Source organism: Halichoeres trimaculatus, unplaced genomic scaffold (assembly GCF_033239565.1).
Source record: "Halichoeres trimaculatus isolate MK-OKI-2021-1 unplaced genomic scaffold, fHalTri1.1 fHalTri1_scaffold_10, whole genome shotgun sequence".
Lineage (NCBI taxonomy): Eukaryota > Metazoa > Chordata > Actinopteri > Labriformes > Labridae > Halichoeres > Halichoeres trimaculatus.
Genome location: NW_027437187.1, coordinates 269,745 through 286,413, shown reverse-complemented (window position 1 = coordinate 286,413; position 16,669 = coordinate 269,745). Strand labels below are relative to the sequence as shown.

The window sequence follows — 16,669 nt, the reverse complement described above, 5'->3', positions numbered from 1 at the left end:
TGCTTAGAAAACATCACAATTTACTCACAGACAGATATTGTTGCAGGTTGTTGAAAGAAAAAGCAGTCAACAGTAAAAGGATGCAGCAAACTTTTCTCTGTGTCTCTTCCTTTGTAACAATGAGCAATTCACACCATGCCGCGCAGCTGATCTTAAAGGGACAGTGCACAACCAGTCCATGAGAGCAACACTGCGCATGTGCAGCACGGACTCCTCTAGAGGGCAGCATGGAGTGCTTTGCTGTTTAACTGTCCTGTCAGAGAGAGTTGGCGAAATCCCAGCCGCTGCACTGTCGAACTCTCTCATAGAGCAGCACTGTTTGTTTATTTATTCCATGGTACTGTTTACTTAAAACCTGAACCAATAAAGAGTTCTTTAAAGGTCAAAAGTCTCCTTACCTCTCCTCTCCTCTTCTTTCTTTTTTTTTCTTTTCTTTTCTTTTCTTTTCTTCGCTTCTCTTCTCTTCTCCTAACCTCTCATCTCCTCTCCTCTCATCTCCTCTCCTCTCCAGTGCTGTGATCTGGGCTACCACGCCAGTCTGAACCGCTCCCTGAGGACCTACCTTTCAGCTGAATACAACCTGGAGACGTCACGACACGAGGGTCTGGACATCATTGAGAATGCTGTGGACAGTCTGGACCCCCGCAGTGACCGGCAGAGGTTCATGGAGATGTACCCAACAGCTTTCTGCCCGCCAGCCAAGTTCGAGTTCCAGCCTCACATGGGAGATGAGGTACGGGGTTGGTCCGGGGATTACAGCATCTGTTTTTTCACAAACTTTAGAGTCAGGTAGTGTTAATACACTGGCCTGGCCTCCAGGTGAATCCAGTGTGTCTGATACCTGAGGAAGCCATCCCTCTTTTCCCTCTGGGAGAAACATAGACTGTGTTTTAAATACTGACGTGACAAGATCCTTACTCATGTAAACAAGTTGCAAGTTTGCATGACTTCTGCTGGTTAACATTAAAGTAATTTTCTTTATCAGTTTGAGGATTTCAGTCTTTTCAGATGTGTTTGTTGCAAATCCTCATTTTACATTCTGGATAAGGTTAAAACTTCTTGTGCAGCCCAGTTTCTTTTCAAGGTTTTATTGCTGCTGCTTTATTTTAAGACATGAAAGTTTCTCTGTGCTCTTTTCAGAAGTCTTTGTGATTGCGTATTGACCTGGAATTGCTAGCCTGACAATCATTTGTTGGATTCTTTCATCACATATAATCACAGCATCCTGTTAAATGAATGGTAGAAAGTTTGTTTTATTATACCAAAGTGAAATTAAACAGATGAACTGACTTGTTTTCTGAGTCATTGGTTTTAAAATCTTTGTCTAAACACTTGAGTGAACTTGGAGTGGATCAGAAACATCTCATGCTTAATGAGGTTGGGTTTCCAGTGGCATAGTTTTTAGGGATGGGCATTTCAAACAAAAGAGCTAATTGATATTCGCTCGAAACTATTAGAGGATAATTCGAAGACCCCCCCTGCAAGCTGCCGCCACCACCCACACACATACCTGCCCCAACATTACACTTTGACAAAGAGGGAGAGGGCTGTTATGTTCTGTACATGGATCATCAAACTTACTTCTTGGGTGATGGAGCCTACCACCGACTGTTGATCTGCGGACAGCACCGTATTTTGCACCATGTGCCATGCTCTCACATGGCTGTGAAGTTGTTGACAACTTGTGGTATGCTAGACTAACCTGCAGAATTTACGCTGTACCTCATTTTCGTTCATTTTTTCGAGGGAGTTCCTGCACTTCCCAATCCATATTTGAACTTCTTCTTGTTCTTTTTTTGGCTGTAAATCCTCCAGCCTGTTCACTTCTGGTCTGGCTCCATTCATTATGTCAGTTTATTGCTTTTGTCAAGTTAAATATGATCTGGTTTGGACACATTGTGTTTCATTTTGACAGTCTTTGGGCATTTTAAATGGTTTCCGTGCGCAACTTCCTGTTCCACTCAACCTGTTTTTTGTTAAATTGATGCGTAACAGCTCCTGCATCCTGCATAAAACTGCGATCTGCCGCACACAAGACAATATGATCGTCACATGAACTATTTGATTTTTTTAATGTTAACGACTATTTGAATACTCGAAAATCATTGCCCATTCCCAATAGTTGTATTGCATCTGGGCGTTTGGCTCAGGTTTTATGGAGCTCTGATTCTAAGAGATCATGTGTAAGCTCTGCCCTGCTGCTATGTGGCACCATGTGTTGTGAGTGTTGTGAGACCATTTGGCCCCAGCAGTGCGAATATCATGTTTTTTTTACAAGCTGCTGTCGTGTTGCTGTCTGCATTCAGCTGGCAGAGGTCCCTGTAATGGAGAAGAACTTGAAATGCCTGCATTTGATTCAAAGTGAGGGTTTGGTTATTCCTTCAGGTAAACTTGTGATAAGGCATGGTGTTTGTCTCCACAGGTGTGTCAGATCTCAGTGCAGCCGCCAGTGAATGGGGAGCTCATCCTCAGGTTCCAGCAGCTCCAGTCTCGCCTGGCTACTCTCAACATCGAGAATGAAGAGGTAAAATAACGCTAATGATGGCTGTGATTTTGGTTTGTGAAGGGGTTTGTCTAAACAATCCCCTGCTGCCCCAGTTTGGTTGTCTGGCACAGGGGTTTAGCATTTGTCTTCTTCAGAGCTTAAAGGCTGAAAAAAAAGTTGACTTCAGCCAGAAGTATTTCAAGGTGAGGCAGAGAACAGTGTCTGTTGATCTCAGAAGAATTAAATTTTTTGTTGCAAGCACACCCCACACAGACACATTCACTAACACACTCTGTATTCCCCTCTCTCTCATTCCCTCCAGGTAGCCATCAAACCCTCTCTGTGTGAAGCCTCCATTTTTGCTCCCAGCAGTAGAATGCACTGCCTTGCTTTTATTTGCACAAGCCTGTTCCTCACTGCTCTGCTTTGACATTGCAGGGTGCATCTCCACATCTCCAGCTCTGTTGTTTTAGCAAAAAAGAGTAACTTTACTTTTTTTTGCAAGACAGAAGCTCACAGAGGAAGAAAATCACGACTGGCACGACTTTCACTGAGTCAACTTGCTTCATCTCCTCCCCTCCCCCACAACCTTCTTCATCCCTCCACCAAACAACACAGGCGCCTGTCACTTTCAGGGTCTTACAATTCTACAGTTTCCTTTAGCAGACGCTTTTGTCCAAAGTGACATACAACACAAGCAAGAATTTAGTTGACAAAAAAAGGAAAACCTAGTTAGTGCGACAAAGTGCTACAAGTTTTTTGGCTGCAGGTGCTGCTATTAAGTGCAAGCCTGTTTTTTTTAATTCAATGTAGAAAAATGTAGCCAGCTAACCACAAGTAACTGCTGCAACATTCAGTAATTAGTGCTGAAAATTCACTAAGAGCTGTAAAGAATAGGCATTCAACTATGACTGCATAGGCGTTGGTGATATATGCGATATTCAACTTAGGGTGTCAGTAAGAACACACACAGGATAGTTTGATATGGTTGACTTTCGCTTTACTGAATTATCCACGCAAAACAGCTCACTAATGCACCAATGATTCCCACAGGTGTAGAATCTGAGAGAGAAACATGAATGATGCAACATAAATTAAGCCATAAAGTAACAATTATCTAATTTTTTGTCAGACTGATCATTAGTTCACTCATTAATAATAAGCAATAGAAAAAGGCAAGAAGAGTTGCAACAAAATCACAAAATAGTATGGCCTTATAAGCATCACATGACACAAAAGAACATCAAAAAAGCAAAACATCTCACAAAGATATCAAAGTTGCATTGCAAATTGCTTCCATGGGAAGGCTGGCTGTTCATGAGGATGTCACCTTAGCGTTATCTTCATCTTTGATCTCTGGTAGAACTATCGGGTGTACTATTGGTCGAGAGGAGGCTCTGTCATGGATCCTTACCTCTGCTGTCCTGATGCAGTCATATAGTCCAGTTTGCCATAAGGCTATTGGTAGTTGTGGGTCCATCAGAAGCACTACTGAACCTACTGTGATGTCTTCCATCAGTCTGCCATTTACTCCTAGGTTGTAGGCTAGGTAGATACTCTATGGGTGCGTCTCAATGCGTTAACTTCGTTCTTCCTCCGTCCTATCTCCTCCACGACACCGGAAGTACTTTCCCAGTCGCCATTTTGAAGACTATCCCAAAGCGATAATTGCGCTCAGAGGAGAGAGGAGAGAGGAGAGAGGAGAGAGGAGACTGATCGGAGGAGCTATGATCGAGGAGACACGAGAGCCGGCTTTGCGGAAGTCTTTTCACTGACCGAAACGCCCCCATATGGAATATCACTCTCTGATTGGACGCTGCAGCAGCTCAGACTTCACATGAAACTTCACAAACACAACAGAGTTTAATGAGAGAAAAGACGAGCTGAGGACGGGCACGGAGGATCGTTCAGAAACTGATCATAAATCTGGTATTAAAGTGTTCGCTGTGAGTTTAGAGCACAAAACACTGAACACAACCATCATCAAATCAATATAACAGAGGATTAATACAGAAAACTGACTGATCAATAATATCTTCCTGAGACACAATAAGGTGGGTCATATTGATAGTAATATAACCCACTTTATCTGATCGTGAACTCTGAAGCTTCAGAGTTCACGATCAGATGGGCTCAAGATAAAGGATAAATAATTCATAAATAATCTCACAATTACGCATTTTACTGGTAAAGTGATCCGTGAGCTTCTAAACAGCACACAGAATAAACAGAGAGCAGGTTTTCTTTATGGTTACGTGTGTGTTTAACTGGTTAAAGGAACAGACAAATCTCTGTTACTGTTTCTGTTTGATCAGAGTTATTACAGCGCACGTGCCCAGACGCACAAACAGCTGTTAGAGCTGACTGACAGATGATCCAGAGGTGATCAGCTGATGCCGTCATCACTGAAACTCCTCGCTTCATGTGACGCTCCGAAGGAGAGGATGTCCCATTGCTCTAAAAACAAATCACCTCCGTTCCTCTCTCCTCTCTTTATTTCCTCGCGTCTCTCCCATGCATCTCTGGTGGGAGGGACTAAGACGCAAGAGAACGACGCAAGTGAAGGAAGGAAGGATGGAACTTTGGAGCTTTGAGACGCACCCTATGATAAAGGCAGACCAAAACCAGTGGATGAGTACCTGTGAATGTCTTCATCTTCGCTGTGCTAGCAAGTCTGATCCTGCATAGACCAACTGAGGTAGGGAACTGTCAGATCGGCCCATAAGCAGGTAGTTAGGAGTCATAAGGATGTCAGCTACATGAGCCGAAACATATTCCAGGGGTTTGGTGTTCCTCAATTTCAGTGAGAATGGTTCTGAGCCATAGACTGTAAAAATAACATAGATAAAGCGTCACTGATGTCACCCGTGCATTCTGAGACACAATTTTGAAGCCAATCCATGGCTGCGGCCATCGTGGAAATGCAGCCTTCCGGTGGACCCAGGCTCCGGTTCAGAGGCGGAGTCTGGGCAGAGTGCGGGCGGGCTGAATTGTGGTTGGGCAATGAAGTCGTGCCCATTTAGCTCGACACTACAGCTAAGCTATGCTAAATGCTACTTAGCGGAGCTAACGTAAGCTAACTGGCTACTGACTGGCAATCCCCTTGGTCTCCGGACCTCATCACCCTTCGATCGCACTTTTTGAGGTAAGTTGAGCCAAAATTTTAGAAAAAGTTGTGAGAAACTTTCATCATGTATGTCAATATACAATTTTATTATTTGAACCTGCAAGTTATTTCTTAATGTACAAGTATAGTAAAAAATGTTGACAGCTATTAGATGTTATCCTGACCATATACTTATCCTGACTACACTCCTAGCTTGGAAAATTACGACATTACTGTTTTAAAGTATGTTTTAGTGTCTACATTACTTATCAAATGGTTAATATGAAAGAAATTCAAAATTTCATAATCACATTGATATGTGTTTGATTTGGGTGCCACTGGATGATAATTACATAAAGTTTAAGATACGGGTTTTGTAAGAGAAGTATTTGTAATTATGCGGTGCTTGTGCTTGCTCTCTTTTAAAGTTAATTGGGGGAGCATAATATATAATAAGATGAAAGTTATGAGACTAAATAAGGAAGAACCTCATACTGTAATGGATTGAATATAATGCAGTTGTGGTTTTGCCACAAAGGAGTCCAAAGACTGTGTAATACCGTGGTGCTTAAAGAGCAAAAAGTATGGTTATTACTTGGACATGACAGTTAAAAAAATCTCTTTCTTAACATATATATTTTTACTTTCCCTTATACACCTAAGGAACAAGCCATGGCTGCCTGCCCTCCAAACGCCAACCCTGTGGATTTTGAACCACCTGTAGCACCTGCAGCAACCTGAGATGAAAGATGACCTCCAGCAGCTCCATGTCCAGTACCGGGACATGAAAATAATTTTGTCTGGCATCACCCAGAGATGCCAGTGGAAAGCTAAAATTTCAGCAAAGATGGAAAAGAGCAGAAAATTTATAAACAGTGGTGTGCTTATTGAGCACCCTCACATTAGACATGACAGTCCTGGACTATTTGAGAGGGATGGAGTTCATTTCACACCTAGGGGAAATTATATATTTTTTGAATACATTAGCACAGTGTCTTAAAGACGCAATAAACTGTCTCTGCCTTTGGAGCTGGTCTTTGGGATCTTTTTATTTGTTAGTCCATCACTGTCCTTTCAAATGTTGAGTTTTAGGTTAATTTTTAAAAGAATCCATAGCCATAACACTGTTTTTTTCTGTGCTTTTCATCTTTCCAAAACTATTTTCATGTCCGTGTGCCTCTTTCCCAAGACTGCTTCCCCGACTCTGCAGCTCTCCCAGCCCATGACGGGCATAGCTTGCAACATCACCTATCTGTTCCTGTGTTCCTGACACAGTATGGATTGCAGACCCAACAGGCGGGCTTTGTGAGACTCTCGCTGACAGCTAGTGTGCTGGGTGCCATACTGCAGTCAGTCTTAACCAGACTTTTAAAGAAGTGGCACTTTTAGTGTATCTCAATAGACTTCATTTTTTAGGACTTATTGTTTCCAAGCCAGTGTATTGAAGTATTTTTTTAAAGTTTGTGTTAGTCTGTACAGTTTTGTTTCTTGTTACAACAGTTTAAAAATATTTTTGCACTGAATAAATAATTGTTATGTTTGAATCACTTTGTGTTTACTACTGACAGCAAGTTTTGGGCTTCAGATACCCTCAAATAGTGGTGTGCAGTCAGGGAGGCAGTGCCTCCCCTAGGCTCACAAGAAAAAAAAATATATATATATATATATATTTTATTAAAAAAATGTTTTTTTTTTCAGTTATTTGTGTAGAATTTGAAAAATAAAAAAAGGAAATTGCTGATTTGTCAATAAGAGGGAGGCTAACTGAGGGGACGGACAGCGTGGTGCTGGCTTCATGCTTGTAATGTGCGTCAGAGGCAGAGACTCAGAGAGAGAGAGAGACCGTTTACTTGAAATCACAACGTTTTGCAGGTTCGTGCATGTGTACTAAGGTCTCACACTGATTAACGTGGGCATCGATGAGGCACAGCGCTCCTCTGCCTCCGCAGGTTGTAATACCGCGCCCTCTTTGAGGTCTCCCGATAGTTTGTTAGTGCAGACGATTAATAGAGTATACTGGAGGTGCCTGGCCTGTGTTCTTGTGTTGTTGAGATACGGGTTATTTTTGTTTGTATTTTGCTCTTTCTACCGTCAGTTTGTATTAGCAAATGTGAGCAGTGCACCGTATATATAACACACACAAATAGAAATTTTGACTTTAGCTGGCTGCCTGCCTCCCTCGTCATGGACCTCACCGCACGTTACTGCCCTCAAATGCATGAACTCTCAACTCATTCACTTATTGAAAGTGCTTTATAAACACAAAGCTTTGCTGTGATGGAACATTAACAAAAAAGCATTATTTTTCTGTTTGGAGTGAGGTACATTTTTATACAGAATAACTAATGACTAGTGCCCCCAAATAGTAAGTTAGGTTCAAAGGCAGGCTTTTTTTCCCAACATTCTGATCAAAGTCAAGATTCAAAAGGAATAATGCATTGAAAAAATATGTGCAGATACAGCACTAGTAAAACAGCGGGTCAGGTGCTGGATAAACTGTCTCAGATCAAGAATAAGATACCTGCCTGCAGCACATAGTTTTTAAGCTTAAATGATAATGTCCTTCCACCCACTCACAGGCATTGTCTGGCTGTGATAATGGGAATTTAGTAACCATCAGCTATTGGATCCAACTGTTGGCAATTCTTTCAACCTGATTTGTTTTTGTGGACACTTTCACAGTTCTGCCACTTGGCCGCAGTGTTTTTCCCCACTCACTTCTCTTCCACCGTTTTTGACATACTCACCTGTACATCAAGTAACACAGCGCACCTGAGCACCCAGTTGCAGCTCATCTGCCGTCAGACCTGTTTTTAAACCAGACTGTACTCACCATCCCCACAGTACTTTCCAGCATTTAATTCTGTTTTGATTTCCTGTTCTGATCCTCTGCCTGTACTCAGCTATGGCCTTTTGGGGACTTATTGCTTTTTTGGACTGATTCCTGTTTTTGATCCTGCTGCCTTCCTTAAAAACTTTCCCTTTTCCCTTACAGTACTTTTGCCTTGTTTTGAAATTTTAATTGTTTAAGTTTCTTTCATCCAAAGACATTTCTGGCCTTTTTTGAACTGGGCTTGGGTCCAAACAACACTTCTTACTGTTACATTACAACACTAACTATACATTTCTCATACAGTGACAGCAATGCATGAGATGGTTTTAAGAAAAATGAAGGAGGCCCATTGGGTTTTGAAAAGTCTTTAGTTAGCAAATATCCCTGATTACAACAGAATTTGAATTAGTTATCCATTAAGGCAATACATCTACTAACAGTCAGCATCGAGTCTTGATCCCCCACAAGTTTACCCAAAAAGTATGATTAGTTTAACAAGCCAAAAGGAAATACTAATACTACCTTCTTAAACACTTTCAGTTGGATCAAGGAGAGCAGTTTAAGGGTTTTATTGCACAAGATGTATGTTGATCCAAAGTCCAGAGATCCAGATCCACAGAGGATGTAACAGAGAGAGCTAGGCAGTGTGGATGAAGGGGGGCAGGGCAGGGGCTTGAAGGTGGCACTGGAGGTTAAACAAAGACACACAGGGTAGGTCACAGGTAAAATCACGGAAATTAACTTCAAAAATCTCAATGTCACTAATATCATCGACACTGAAAATGCTGCAACTACTAACAGAGCATTTAAGTCTCTTAGAGGCTTAGCTCCAACTATGAATCATGCTTCATTCATCACTCTCATCTGAAAAAAAAGATGTTTCTCAAATAACTGTGAGAGATTTTATGTATAAAAGCAATTACCCTCCCATTACCTCTCTATGACAAAAATACTCCCCACAAATGACTGGTTTGATAAATATTTGGACAGTGACAATTACTCTATAAAACATGCTCATCTTCATTCATGCCTTCATAATAGTTTTGATATAGTGTGTATAAGTTAGAATTTAGTTTTGGGTATCACTTAATCAGTTTACACCAATAATGTCTCTGTACCCTGGAGTCAGTGCTGAAGTGACAACTTTCAATGTGTTCACTGCACAAGCGAGAGGCTTCGTTGTCTCTTCTCATGTTGAACACCCACTGGTTCAGCCTGTCTGGATCATCTAGAGGAAAATTGACAAGTGCATCAAAATACAGGTTAGCTTACCTTAGTCACATGTCTATTGACAATTACAGCTGGCATTTTGTATTTTGGATGTTTCACAATGACTTCATTTTATTTCAAGATATCTCTCCTGCAATCAAAATAGTGTTGTAAATTCTACCGTGACCACACAAGAGTTGAGAGATGAGATTCCAACATGCATTGTTAGACCTGAATCTAGTAATGCAGTTGCACCTTGCTACTGGCACACAATTGTCACTGCAGTGGGCAGCAATATAAAGTCATTTTCCTCAAAATGAAATGGTTTTTATGGTGGAACTGCATATCAGCCTGTCTATATCATGCCATTCTTCTTAGTGCATGGGATTTGATTTTGATGAAATATATATTGCATAAAGTTAAAGAAAATGTATGAATATATGTTACAATGTTTTGAATAGCATTATAGAAAGAAATAATTATTCATGGATTAACCAAAACAATTATACATTCAGTTCATACCCTTTTATGCTAAATACTCAGGCACATGTACTTCACTGGTGTAGACATGTCTGTAATTTTTTGAAAAGATCAAATATTTGAAAGAGATAAAAAAAACAATGAAAACACATTTTTTCCAAGCCCTAAGGAAAATTAAAAGATAATGAAAAAAGTCTGGGCACTGGCTTTCATATTTTGCACATCTGAGGGTTAAGCTGTACTCAGAGAATAGATATTGTCCCCTTCATTGTAGTTAGATGTTCTGCTTTAACAATGTATCCCACTTGGAGTTCAATGCAGTCATCTATTTAGCTCTCTGTCTATCTATCAAACAAAACTTATGATTCACCTACAGGCACAGATAATTACCGAAGAACACAGCACACACTATGTGTACATATTGTTTAGTCTGTTTTTAGGAGCCTCTCCTATGGCCTCTCCCCAGTTTTAACAAATGCTTCGCTAAGTATTTCAAAGGCTATTGTAGTGTAGTTAAAACAAAACGTAGCCCCATAGACTGTAAATCACGTACCAATATATCCTCAGATTCTCATGATAAAAGTTATTGAACTATGGCATTATACTTTTCAGGAATTTAGAATATACAGATCGATCAGTTGAAGCGTTTTCTTCGTTGATATATATTTTTTTTTTGTTAGACAAATCGGCGTTCACAGTACCAGATTAATGCTCATGTGGTGGACTTTAATTTATCTCAATCAGTAGCTTTGCACTTCACATTTTAACAACTGCGAAACATTAATTATTCTACACTTAAATCCAAACACATGCCAGTATGCTTTTCTATCATAGGTTCCCATTAGCACTGCCTGCATGTGAGACTTGATCGGCAATTAAAAGCGATCCAAAGCCACAGGGTTAGCTGGCTGACAAGCTCAACTCATAAGCCGTGGGCCGTGAGCAGTCTACGGCATAGGCGTAGAGCTGCTAGCCGCCCGGTTCGGCTCGGGTATACATGCTAACATCTGCTAAAAACGTAACACAAAAATATAGAAAACAAATTACTCACCGGAAAAGCTGCAGCACCGACTTCTTGGATGGTCTGTCAGTACATTCCAAGGCACAGCAGGATATTTTTGGATTAATTTATGATGAAAACTGTTCAAGCTCAACTACGCGATCTGTAACCTAGCCTCCGAGCAAAAAGGCTAACACACGCTCACTTGTCAGTCAAGTCAACCACGCCCTCATCTATCCAAATATGGTAAAAATTGATAAATGTGGATATAATCCAAAGAGAAATATTAGAAAAAAATTCACCTTCCTCACAGTGTATGCCAATAGTGAAGTCAACGTTTCAGACCGTTTCAAGCCGTTTGTTGAACCAGGCTGTAAATATGCTTTTTAATGCCGTAATAGTCTGTTTTTTTGGCTGGGGGTCTACGTGACTTCTGGTCTTTCTGCAGCCAGCCTCAAGCGGATTCTTGACGAACAGCGACTTTTAGCACTTCCGCATAGGCTTCATTTTTACAAACCGGAAGTTGCCCCTTGTTCTGAGCACTTCTTCACTCACTGATTGAGGGCCACTAGTGATGTCCCCCTCACCTTAAAATATTAGCAGTTTCGACCCCCCCACATTTGCTGTCAAAAGTATGAGTGCATGCACTCTGCCCCAGCATTCTTTCCACTGCTTCACTATCAAATCTGTTCCATTTTTATCAGTCGGGTTTCTGATTGTATTCACCTAACGGCAGAACTCGTTGTTTGTTTGGTCTTGGATCTCTGCTAAAGTCAGATTAAGGGCTTAAGTGTTCCCTGAACAGATGAGTCTTCAGACGTCTTATAGAGTAGAAATGGACTCTGTGGATCGTACAGAGTTACATAATCCATTCCAACATTTGGGCACAACAGAGGAGGAGAGTCTGGCTAAAGATTTAGAGCCACACTGGGCTAGGAGCACCAGGCATCTTTCACAAGCAGAGTGAAGGAATTTAGATCTGGAAGAGGGGCCCCAGGTAGGCAGGAGCCGTTCTTGTCAATGTTTTGTAAGCCAGAAGAAGAGCTTTGAATTTGATTAGAGCCGCCACTGGAAGCCAGTGAAGAGAGATAAACATTGGGGTGACATGCTGTTTTGGGCTGGTTAAAGACCAGACATGCTGCTGCATTCTGGATCATTGTCAAAGGTTTAAATAGACACAGGGAGGTCTGCCAAGAGGCTCAGCTCCTTCTGCACCACAGTGATTTCTGTGTCTCTTTTTGTCAGATTTTTGACATTTGATTGAAATTGCATCATCAGAAATTAATGATTTGGGTTTTTAGAGGTTTTGGTTTGGTGTTTTTGGTTTCTAGAGGGTGTGTTTATGAAGCTTTCCCGACATTTGATGCTTCATTTGACCAAATGTTTGGAGCTGGTGTTTGCCAAAAGTGCAGTTTGCAGTGTTTGTGCTACCACGCACACAAACACACACACACACACACACACACACACACACACACACACACACACACACACACACACACACACACACACACACACACACACACACACACACACAGGCATACAGCTTTGTTTTGGTGTGTTCATGTGCAGTGTCTGAGGGTATGATGACATGTCCTAGTCTTTGTATACTTTTTCCGCCTGCCTCACTTCAGCGGATGCCCTGGTGGGTCAGAACAGAAAGCGCTGCTGCGGCCTTCAGCAGGACCATGGGACCACACGTGGCAATAAACAATCAAACAAAGAAATAAAAACAATAGCCAGAATCATGTGGCATGGAAGTTCAGTATATTGATAGTTTTGCGGGATTAAAAATGTATCATGTGCCTGAACACTGCAATACCTAACACAACTTCAAACAGTTAAAAAAATTAAGATATATAGTTGAAAAAATCAATTTAAAATCAATCACTATGCTCACAATGGGCCTCATTCACGAACAGTGCGTATGCTCAAATTTGTGCTTAAATTGTGCTTAAATCGTGTGTACCTTTAGTTATATACTGTATACTCTCCCGTTGTCTCCTCCTCATCCTCCTTGCAATAATGTAGTCCATCTTTTTAGATTACGTTAAAAATAAAGACTAAATTAGAGGAATATGGGAAATAACTGGTGCATCCAGAGTAACATACATTTATTTTCTCTCTTTTTTTCTCTACCTTTTTTTTCCCTCTTTTCTTTGAATTTAATGAAATGAGAGAAGCCAGATATATACTCAGTACGAGATGTAAAAGGTGTTTATTGTTGACTTGTAAGATATGCATCGAACTTCCAGCTGCCGTCAGGTTAAGTTTCCATTATGACAAACGGCTTTAATCTGACATCAGATGTGACGGGACAGTTAATATAGATACATATACAAGATAGAAATGTATATGCTGGTTCAGATATTTACATTAAATAGTGATTGCTGTGATTGTTTATTGCATTAAAATGTGCCTGACACTTTGGAAACCTGCCTCTGAGGCATGCACACATGTGCGCTTGTCACCAAATTACAGCTGCGGAGGGTGCGCTCCACCCTGCGCTGAGGTTAGACCAGGTTGGAGCTGGGGTGCTTTCAGCGCATTTTTCAAGCGTTTCTTGAAAAGACAACCTTGAAAATGGAGTTTCAAGTAATCCAGCAACCACAAAGTCTTCTCCATTACTTTCTGCCATTTCTCTTCACGTTCTGCCAACTAGATCTTCACTTTTCTACCCCCTCACTCACAGCTACAGTTAGGCGCTTATCCATTAAGTATTTGCGAATGCCCGCAAGATGACAGGAAATGATCCTGCCCACAACTTAGCAAAATATGATTGGCTAAGACAGCTGTCATTCTCAAATTGTGTCCACATTCGCTTGAGTTACACAGGCATTCGTTGCAGTTACTGAAGGCCCTGCCTGCCAGAATGTGTCGCTGATTTACCCAGATACCATCAAAAGGAAAATTGTGATTGGTCCATTTTCCACTTAGTTATATTAACGCACTGTTTGCCAGGACAAGTTTATAAAAATAATATAAAACTTATCGCTATGATTTCAGTGAGTAAAATACATAAATAAAACAAAATAAAACAAAATAAAAAATTAAAACAATTATTTTGGAGTACAAAAATTCTTTCAATACTTTTTATTAGGCCTTCACTGAATACCTTTAAGGCCCTGAGGGTTCCCCTCTGCGTTATAGAGATATCCTTAAAAAATTAATTTAAAAAGTGCTGTGACATCTTATGAGAAGACTGTCATTTTCCATTTTCCATTTTCCTTTATTTGTTTCGGAGGGACACTGCGCATTAATAAACATTTCATAAAAATGTAAATGCACCCCCCTGCCAGAGCAGTATAGGCTAGTACCTAGTAGGGAAGAAATAAAAGAGATATACAATATACAGATGCAAAGTGCAAATACCATGCTGTTTAACAATAAAATACAATGAGATACAAATTGATTAAAAAGCTTGATGCATAGTTTCCTACTCTGTGACTCAGTCTCATACTCTCTCATTACATATGAAAATAATTTACATGTTTAATACGCTAAGTTACTACCTCACATATATCATACATTCAGTTACTGTCATACACAAAGCTCAGGATCGGGGAAAAGTAAAACAAACTCTGGCTCTAGGGGCTGTAGGTTTCAATGTTCACATCTTTGGTTATCGATTGGCCAGTTCTTAAGTTTGCTTTTGAAGGAGAGGTAAGAGTTGGACTCTCTGATGCTTTGTGGGATCTTATTCCACTCTTGGGCTGTCTTGTAGGAGAACACAGACTGTCCAAATGAACTCTTACAGAGAGGGATTTTACAGTCACCTCTCACTGTTCCTCTAGTTTCAGTGGTTGTTGTGGAACGAAAGTGTATTAGGTTGCAGAGTCGTGGGGGTGCAGTGCGCTGATGAATCCGAAACATTAGACAACAATTTTTAAAAATAATGAGATTCTCCCAGCTTAACAGCCTATATTTTGTAATATAGTGCAGTGATGGTATGCTCTAGATTTTTTATCCAAGACTTTAAGAGCTTGTTTATATAGAGACATGACCTGTGTGAAGGTAGTGCTGTAAGCAGTGAACCAGGTGGGTAAGCAGTAGTTTATGTGGGGTAGTATAAGAGAAAACATGTACATTTTTGCAGCTTTGGTGGTCATGTGCTTTCTAAGATGCCGGAAATTTGCCAAAGCAAACCTTACATTTTTACAGATCTTGGAAACATGATTTTTTCTTTGTGAGATTACAGTCAATCACAATGCCTAAGTATTTGTATTCCTTTACAATTTGAATTCTCTTTTCCAGCAATTAACACTTCAGGTTCTACATGCGCTTTTTTTGTTTTGTCAAATAACATTGCAACTGTTTTAGTGTTAAGTTGTAAACAGTTGTTCAGCCACTCACTTACTGTGACCATGGTTTTTGTGAGTAGTGTTGCAGCTTCTGTGTGGTTTCTACCTTTTACAAAAATGACTGTGTCATCAGCGCACATGAGGACTTCGCAGTCCTGGTGCACAGACGGGAGATCATTGATGTAAAGACTAAAGAGGAGTGTGCCTAGGACTGATCCTTGTGGAACACCCGACGTAAGGTTTTTATAGCTGGACATTGAATTATGGATTTTAACACACTGAGTTCGATTGGAAAGATATGATTTAAACCAAGTAGATGTGGATATACAAAAATAAAATTGACTTGATTTAGCCAGTAAGACATGATGATTGACAGTGTCAAACGCTTTCCTAAGGTCAAGAAAGACAGCACCAACCATGCCACCTTGGTCGATCAAGGATTTGACCCTCTCTGCAAAGTAAACAGTTGCAGTTTCTGTAGAGTGATTGGCCCTAAAGCCATGCTACATAGGATGCAGAAGTTGATTGGTATCAAGATAAGAGATTAATTGTTCTGCAACCAATTTTTCAATTACCTTAGATATGAGGGGAAGTATACTTATGGACCGGTAGTTCAATACAGATTCAGGGTCGCCACTTTTGAAGATGGGAACAATAGCAGCTAATTTCCAATGTTCTGGGAAACCACCCTGGCTCTCTGAAAGTGAGATATTTGCAATGTGAGTTATCTGTTTCTTCACCAGAGGGCACAAGTCCTTGAGCATAGCAGAGTCCATCTCATACACATCTCTAGATTTTTTGGTTTTGAGTGAATCAGTTACTTTTTGCACTTGTGATTCTGTCACTTTTTCAAGGTTAAAGCTATTTTGCTCTGGGTTTGGAGCAGTAATGGTGTAAATATGAGGGTTTGTAAAGCTGCTGGCAATGCAAGCTACAGAATCAACAAAGTACTCATTAAAAGATTCAGCCACCACAGGCGTTTTTTTTATTATTATGTTACCATCGATTCTTGATTCGATCTGTTTTCTTACATTATTTTGTCAAATAAGTTCCTTAATTTCTTGCCATATGATTATGGGGTTTCCTTTAGAATTCTCTATTATTTCGAGAAAGTAATTTGCCTTGGCTTTCCTAATTTCCCTTGTGGTTTGGTTTCTTAGTGATGTCAAATGTGCAGGAGAGCAAAGGGGGGTGTGTCTTTGTGTCTTTGTTTCTCTAGGAAAAGGCTGCACAGCTGTGTCTCAAAGGAGTGCAG

At 40.5% G+C, this 16,669-nt stretch overlaps 1 protein-coding gene across 4 annotated transcripts in view; it reads left to right on the top strand.

Moving 5' to 3' along the window:
* Positions 1-16,669, top strand: part of srgap1a (SLIT-ROBO Rho GTPase activating protein 1a) — a 231,311-nt gene that overhangs the window by 143,350 nt on the left and 71,292 nt on the right. For all 4 annotated transcript variants that reach the window (XM_074677243.1, XM_074677245.1, XM_074677244.1 and 1 more), the window contains exons 7-8: positions 512-733; positions 2,423-2,524. In XM_074677243.1, coding sequence (XP_074533344.1) covers positions 512-733; positions 2,423-2,524 — 324 coding nt within the window. The remainder of the gene's footprint in view (positions 1-511; positions 734-2,422; positions 2,525-16,669) is intronic.